This window comes from Emys orbicularis, chromosome 9 (assembly GCF_028017835.1).
Source record: "Emys orbicularis isolate rEmyOrb1 chromosome 9, rEmyOrb1.hap1, whole genome shotgun sequence".
In the NCBI taxonomy this organism is placed as follows: Eukaryota; Metazoa; Chordata; order Testudines; family Emydidae; genus Emys; species Emys orbicularis.
In genome coordinates this window covers 85,400,241-85,407,898 of record NC_088691.1, presented here as the reverse complement: position 1 = coordinate 85,407,898, position 7,658 = coordinate 85,400,241, and the positions used below count along the sequence as shown (strand labels likewise).

Genomic DNA, 7,658 nt, shown 5'->3' with positions numbered 1-7,658 from the left:
GGCCTCAAGCCTGCTGGAGGAGCATGAGTCTTTGGATTCTAGAGGTGGAGCTGTTGGTACCACATCTCATGATACTGTGGCTAGTAGATAGGACCAGTGAATAGCACAGTGACTATGTAGCCCCTCTGGGAATTATCAGATCTGAGAGTATTGTCAACTCTGGGTCAGTATAAACTATTAGATCATTGAGGATGTATAACCAGGTTTAGCAGATGGAGAGCGAGAGGGACTTCAGTCTCTAGGCAGAATCATCAGTGCAGACTTGTGTTGAGCTTCAATACCACCTGCTGTGTGTTGGGGCCACTGAGTCCTCCTCTTTGTGGTATGGTACTGCCGGTACATTCAGTATTTGATCCTTTTTCTCCCTTGGCGGTGCTATGGTTGGTCCTTTCCACCCTCTCACCCCCCGCATAGGCGGTGGTTTTGGAGTATACGTGGTTCTCAGTGCCCCCAGTACTGACCCTTGCTCCCTATGAGCTTCAGACATGCCCGTACTGGGGTGCGGACTCTCACCAGTCTGACTGGGCGGGATTTCTCCTGCTTCTTATGAGAGTGCTTCTTTACTCTCCTCTCATCTTTGCCTGCTAGAGTCCTTAAGCCTGAGATCTGATGCTCTAGGGCTAGGGAATGCCAAGTTTGGAGGGGCACTACTTGGTGGTTCCTGTATACAGGGTGGTTAGAAGGTCCAGGATCAGACTGAGGCCTCATGGAATGCTCCATCATGTCTTCAGAGTTGGTATTTGCATATTTGTTGTGTTTCAGGTGGAAAAGAACAAGCCTCACACCTGGAGGGAACATGATACTCCCCGGCAATATAAGCAGGAGTCATGGGGATCACTAACTGGGAAGACCCTGGGACGGGCTGTGCAGGACTTGAAGCCCAGGGATCTTGGGCATACTAGGTTCCCCCGAACTGTGAGGGTAATGGGATCGGGGGAACCCCTAATCCCAAAATTGCCATCTAACTACAGACCCTCCCCGGGTTACGCAAGACCCGATTTACGCAAATTCGCACTTACGGAAAAAGTTCCATAAGCCAGAAATAGGATTTTCGAGTTGCGGAAATTTTTGTGTAATGTGTGGGTATACGTTTCCGACTTACGCAAATTTCGAGTTACGCAAGGCTTTCCGGAACGGAACAATTGTGTAAGTCGGGGGGGCGTATATGTTAAAACTAACTACCCAGCTATAAAGTTATTTACCATAAAAAAAAAAAGTATTAGGAAGGCAGGAACACTAGGATAGCTTCAGACACTGAGGAATAACAGCTAAAGTATCAGTTTAGCAGCTAGGACCTTGTTTGATAAATTCCATGTTACTGTAGGCTGGTCATTAAATTGTAATTTATTTTAAACCAGTTCATTATATAACAACTAAATTGTATAAATGGACTATTTTTTTTTGTTATTATAGGAAATGCATCATTTTGAGGAGGAATTAACTTGTTCCATTTGCTATAGTATATTTGAAGACCCACGTGTACTACCATGTTCTCACACATTTTGTAGAAATTGTCTGGAAAGCGTTCTTCAGCTATCAAGCAACTTTTCCATATGGAGACCACTAAGACTTCCACTGAAGTGTCCCAATTGTAGAAGCATTGTTGAAATTCCTCCATCTGGTACTGAGTCATTACCTATCAACTTTGCATTAAAGGCTATCATTGAAAAATATCAGCAAGAAGACCACCCAGATGTTGCAACATGTAGTGAACATTATAGGCAGCCATTAAATGTTTATTGTCTTTTGGATAGAAAATTAGTGTGTGGCCATTGTCTTACAATAGGTAAACATCATGGTCATCCCATAGATGACCTTCAGAGTGCCTACATGAAAGAAAAGGAGACTCCTAGGAAACTCCTTGAGCAATTAACTGATGAACATTGGACTAATGTATGTTTGCTCATTGAAAAGTTGGAAGAACAGAAATCTCATTATGAAAATATTGTTCAAGACGATAAGAAAGCTGTATTGCAATATTTTAAGAAACTTAATGACACACTGGAGCATAAAAAGCAAGCTTTGCTAGCTGCTTTGGATGAAGTTAATGCTCACATTTCTGAAGAATATGCACCACTCGTTGAAAACATGAAAAGAATCAGAGAAGAACAGCTTGATTTAATGTCATTGAACACATCTGTTCAAGAAGAGGAGTCTCCACTTATTTTCCTTGAGAAGGTTGATGATGTGCGCCAACGCGTAAAAGCTTTGAAACAAAAGCAACTACCAGATATCAAACCTGTTGAAGTTTATCCACGAATAGGACAGCTATTGAAGGATGTGTGGTCCAAAACTGAAATTGGTCAGATTAACAAGATCCTCACTCCAAAAATAAAGCTGATTTCAAAAGGGAATTTATGCCACAAAGGCAGTGAGAAGGAAAGAGGACAGTCTAAGGAATTGCTTCAGTCTATAAACCCTCTAACAGTGATGCTAATTTCTATGACGATAGTGATAATTATGATTTCATTTAGTAAATCTGTATTATCAGTTGTAAATGAAGTAACTTTGATCTATATTTCAGACATCTTGCAGTTTGTTTATCAAGATCTATGCAACAACTTGCAGGCAGTAATGGAAATGCTATGCCATACATCTAATTTCCTGATGGAATTCATGGGGAGAATTGTTTCTTTTTCTTTCTGAGTATCTGAAATACTGAGATTAGCAGTTAGGATAATTATAGGAATACATTATGTTTGAACTATTGTACAAGGCTCTTTTTTTTTAGTTTCTATCTAAATGCTATTGAAATAATAGATCCTTTACACAAAATTTAAACTGGTTCTCTAGATTAATTAGCACCAGAATCATTACACCGGATTCTCCCCCATCTGCAGAAATACATGAAGAATGAGACTGAAGAGTGTGTGGGGCAGGGTTCTCTCTTAATACCCCTATTTTTTCCATATCTTTTCCTGTCTTTTGCCCCCACTACCATGCCCATTTCTGAATCTCTGCTTTTTACTGATTATCATTTAAGTCAATGACAGATGGATGGTAATTCCTCCTAAAGTAGTATGTACCACTCTTCAGTTGCATGTAAGGGGTCACAGTCAAATACATTGCTCCTTCATCAGTTGCCCATACTAATTTGTAATGTAGGAGAGCCTAAAGATACGAAACATAAATCTCAAGCAAAAAATCAAGAACAAGTCAGAATTGATGCATATTATCTCTAAGAAAGCCATAAGTTCACAGATTCCAACCTGGGAAAGGCAGTTTCCAACAGACTGGTAACTACTTCTCAAGCATCTACTACCCAGTCCCTTCTTTAAACTAATTTTTTAGGTAGGGTGGGGCTAAAAGTACCACAGAATTAATAATGGGGAGAGGAGACAAATCCTAGAGTTTCAGACATTAAAACTGAGATAGGTAAGTCAAAGTGTCAAGTCAGTCATTGGCTCCAGTGTACAAAAAGTGTATATTATATGTGTATATTGCATTTAGCAGGTCCACTACACTATAGTGAAACCATTTTTTGGTCATTAAATCATTTATGAAATGACTGTGGTTCATCCTGTTGGCTCCAGGCTGTTAGTTGGATCATATTGCTTCAAGTTTCCTGATGTACATCATGTATAAGTGATCTTGTATCTTTCAAGTAGGTGTGGGTGCTACTCTAAAACTTTTGGGGTGATATTCCTTGGTAAAATGTAAAAGTACAGTCCCGAAAAGTGCTGAATGTGTGCTGCTTTACTAAATGAGCTAAATGTGCAAGCAAGAAATTCTAGTTAACATATGGGGTGAAATCCTGCACCAACTACAGTAAATGGCAAAACACCCACAGACTTCAGTGGGGCCAGGATTTCACCTTTATTTGTTTATTTATTTATTTTTTAAGAAAAAGCTGTAACAAATAATGTGATAATGCAGTATAAATGTATTCTTAAATAATACTGCACATATATTTAATTTGGAATGTAGTCTACTTCACTCTGAAACAAAAATGTTGACTCCCCTCCTCTGTAATCAAATTAAGTGCAGTATGCTCCATTAGTTAAAATACAAGGGACTGATTATGTCCCCACTGATGTTAATTTTTAATAGGTTGTTTAATCTACACTTAACAGTGAAGATTTCCCAGTAGCATGAGTTTTTGGATTGATGCTATGGGAATAACTCAGCACACATGAACTCCAAATGGTAGGTTAATTTTGATGCCAGTTCTTAAAAAATTAAAATATTGTTTGTACTGTATCAACAAATGTATATTTTTAGTTTTTTTTTTTAAAGTTCATTTATACTGTAGTACAGCAACACTCCTGCTTAAACTAAGCGATTAGCATTCATGCAGCACTTGACATTTTAAAAGCCTTATTTAAAAAAACCCCACACATACTCAAGGCCTGATCCTGCAAAATGCCAAGAACCTTCAATTCCCATTGACTTCAGTGGGAGTTGAGGATGGTCAGCATCTCTCAGTATCAAACCCCAAGTTAAATCATTAGTAGTCTCAACTACAGGTCTGTCGCATCTTACGTGCATTTAACATGCGTGAATTCAGCTTTATGCGGTCAGCAAAAAACAAAACAAAAAAAACCCAAAAAAGAGAAAAATAACAATTTAAATACTGTTCCTGTAGTGCCATTACACTCAATGTAATTTTGACTATACGCGGTTTTCGCTTTACACGCTGACCACGGAACGTAACCCCAGCGTAAGATGAGACAGACCTGTATCACAGTTTTAGAGCTCAAGTGTTGAGCATCTTCAATACCAACCAGGATTGGGCCCTTGTTCCTGTAAAATGGCACTTTAAGTGATCGTTCTTGTACCGTACAGACCAGGCTCTATATACCAACTAACAATTTGTGCACTCAATCTTAAAACTCAGGCCCAAAATGTAGAGTTTACAAAAAAACCCAAACCAAACCTAATATTTATACGTGTTTATGTGATTATTTTTAAAAAGAAATTCTAATAGTAAATCTTTGTTTAGAGCTAAAAATGCCTCTGTAATAGAGTTTGCAATCTGAACAAAGTAGCAGTATGTTAGGACAGGAAAACGGAAAGTAAAACAAATTTTTTTCATTGTTCAGCCAGAAAGTAATGGAAATAAGCAGCCAGCATAAAGAGGAAGCCAATCAATTATATGCAGAAGTGTGGTTCTAAAAAGTTACATTTGAGGTAAGGCTAGCAGTGGGTAGAGACTTCTGTTTTGAATGGGAAGTGGGTTTTTTTGGACCACTGCATATTAAGCACAATTCTATATTAACGTATACAAATTCATCTAATCTCAATACAGTATATGGAGGATTTTCTTAATTCCCATTAATACTAAGGGCCAGATTTTTAAAGGTATTTAGGCATCTAATGATACAGATGGGCACCTAGTGGAATTTTCAAAAGTACCTAGGCACCTAATTTCAATGACCCTAAGTGTCTGTTTGGATCTCTTCTCTCAGAATGTCTTGTATATTAGTTTCCTGATGTTTTAAATATTTTACAAATATGTTTATAATGCAATTTTACTTTTCCAGATGACATGGATTATTTAGAAAATGTCATTGTAACATTTGACTTTAAAAAAATTCAGAATCTGTATTTATTCATATACTGGATATTTTAATAAATCTATCTAAAAAGTTTATTATGTTGGGGAAGTGGGTACCTCTTATCCTCTCACCCCATATAACCACCTTTAATTCAAGACCAAGCTGGAATGGTGGGTTGAACTGATGTCATGAGAGATGGAAGAAGTTACCTTGTACTATAATGATGTTTTTCAAGATGTATCCCCCTATGGGTGCATCACTGTAGGTGTGTCTGTGTCCCTGTGCTACTGATTGGAGAACTTCGGTAGCAGTGTCCATGCAGCCCGTGCATGCGACCCTCCTCAATTCCTTCTCAATTGCTCCTGGCTAGAGACGGAGCTATAGCTGTCTGTTCGTCGATTGTTAATTCTTTTAGAATTGCTAGTTTTTAGCTTCCCTCAAAGCTTTTTCTTTGTTACTCTGTTTGTATTTTATTTGGCCCTGCCTGAACTGAGAAAAAAGAAAAGGGCTTGTCTCCTGCCAAGCCCGGTGGTTGGGGAACCTCCCTGGACTAGGGTATGTATGACTCCCAAGAAATCTGTCCCAGTGACTGGCGGACACTTGCGGTGTGTTCAGTGCCTGGGAGAGAAGCATATTCCAAAAAAGTGTAGCTTTGGATCTGGGCTTCAGTTGCTGATACAGCAAAGGCAGAGAGCTAAGATTCAAACTCCTACTCCTACTCATGGAGCCTGCCCTTCAACCCCCGGTGTCCCGGCAGGAGCTCTCACCACAACGCTCTACTTTGAAGGGAGGTGAGCCCAGAGAGATGATCCACTCTTATAAGGCCTCTAATAGAACACTTTAATTTAACATTTGTTTTTAATCAAAAATCCTCATTTGGGCCTTATGATCTCAAAAGAGTCTACAAGAAACCATGCGTCTAGTAATCCTTCAAAGGGAAGATATTTTATTAACATTGAGTTCCTTGCAAGTTCCTGGCATCCTGTCCTGGAAAAGTTCTACAAAAATCTACAGGCTTTTTTCCTCCCCTCTCTCTGTAGTGTATGTGTGATACTTCCTCAACTGGTCACAGCGGGGAAGTAGCATAATATTCACCCTGGCTTGGGGACAACATAAGTGCAATGAGGTACTGGTAGAAATTTTGTCAACTGTGGGAGTAGCTTGTGAGATACCCCTGGGACGGGGTGGGCAAACTACAGCTCAGGGGCTGCATCTGGCCCTCTAGACATTTTAATCTGGCCCCTGAGCTCCCGCCAGGCAGTGGGGTCCAGGGCTTGCCCTGCTCCAGCCGGGGAGAGGGGTCGGGGGCTTGCCCCACTGCGTGCGGCTCCTGGAAGCAGCAGCATGTCCCCCCTCTGACTCCTACATATAGGGGCAGCCAGGGGGATCCACATGCTGTCCCCACCCCAAGTGCTGCCCCCCCCCCAGCTCCCATTTGCCAGGAACTGCGGCCAATGGGAGTTGCAGGGACGGCACCTGCAGACAGGGCAGCACGCAGAGTTGCCTGGCCACGCCTCTGTGTAGGAGCCGGAGGGGGAACACGCCGCTGCTGTTGAGAGCTGCTTGCGGTAAGTGCCACCCAGTGCCTGCACCCCTGACCCCCCTCCCATGCCCCATCCCCCTTCTCCAGCCCTGGTCCCCCCCTCCTGCCCTCCGAACCTCTCTGTCCCAGCCTGGAGCAACCTCCTGCACCCCCAACCCTTCATCTCAAGCCCCACCCCAGAGCCTGCACCTCCAGCCAGAGCCCTCCCCCCTGCACCCCAGCCCAGAGCCCCCTCCCGCACCCTGAACGCCTCATTGCTGGCCCCACCCCAGAGCCCGCACACCCCAACCCCCAATTTCGTGAGCATTCATGGTTAGCCATACAATTTCCATACCCAGATGTGGCCCTGGGGCCAAAAAGTTTGCCCACCCCTGCCCTGGGAGCTTGAAAGGTTGCTTGCCTTCTGTCCCAAGCGGGCTAGCAGCTTTGTAGGAGCAACCTAGTATTAATAGATTGGGAGGGGTTTCTCACTTACCCTTCTGTAATACCCACGATGGTGCACCTTTGCAGGGAGTGTATGAGTCTGATCTGGTTGCAGACTTCCTGAAGTGCTCCTTATGTAGTGGGGGAGGGGAAAAAAGAGACCTTTATTTTCCTAGAAGAGGAAGGTTTTATGA

General features: G+C 42.0%; 1 protein-coding gene across 1 annotated transcript; it reads left to right on the top strand.

Moving 5' to 3' along the window:
* Positions 1–1,416: 1,416 nt before the first annotated feature.
* TRIM59 (tripartite motif containing 59) lies at positions 1,417–2,822 on the top strand. Its single transcript, XM_065411343.1, has one exon. The coding sequence runs from the start codon at positions 1,417–1,419 to the stop codon at positions 2,644–2,646; it is 1,230 nt and encodes a 409-aa protein (XP_065267415.1). The 3' UTR covers positions 2,647–2,822.
* Positions 2,823–7,658: the final 4,836 nt, after the last annotated feature.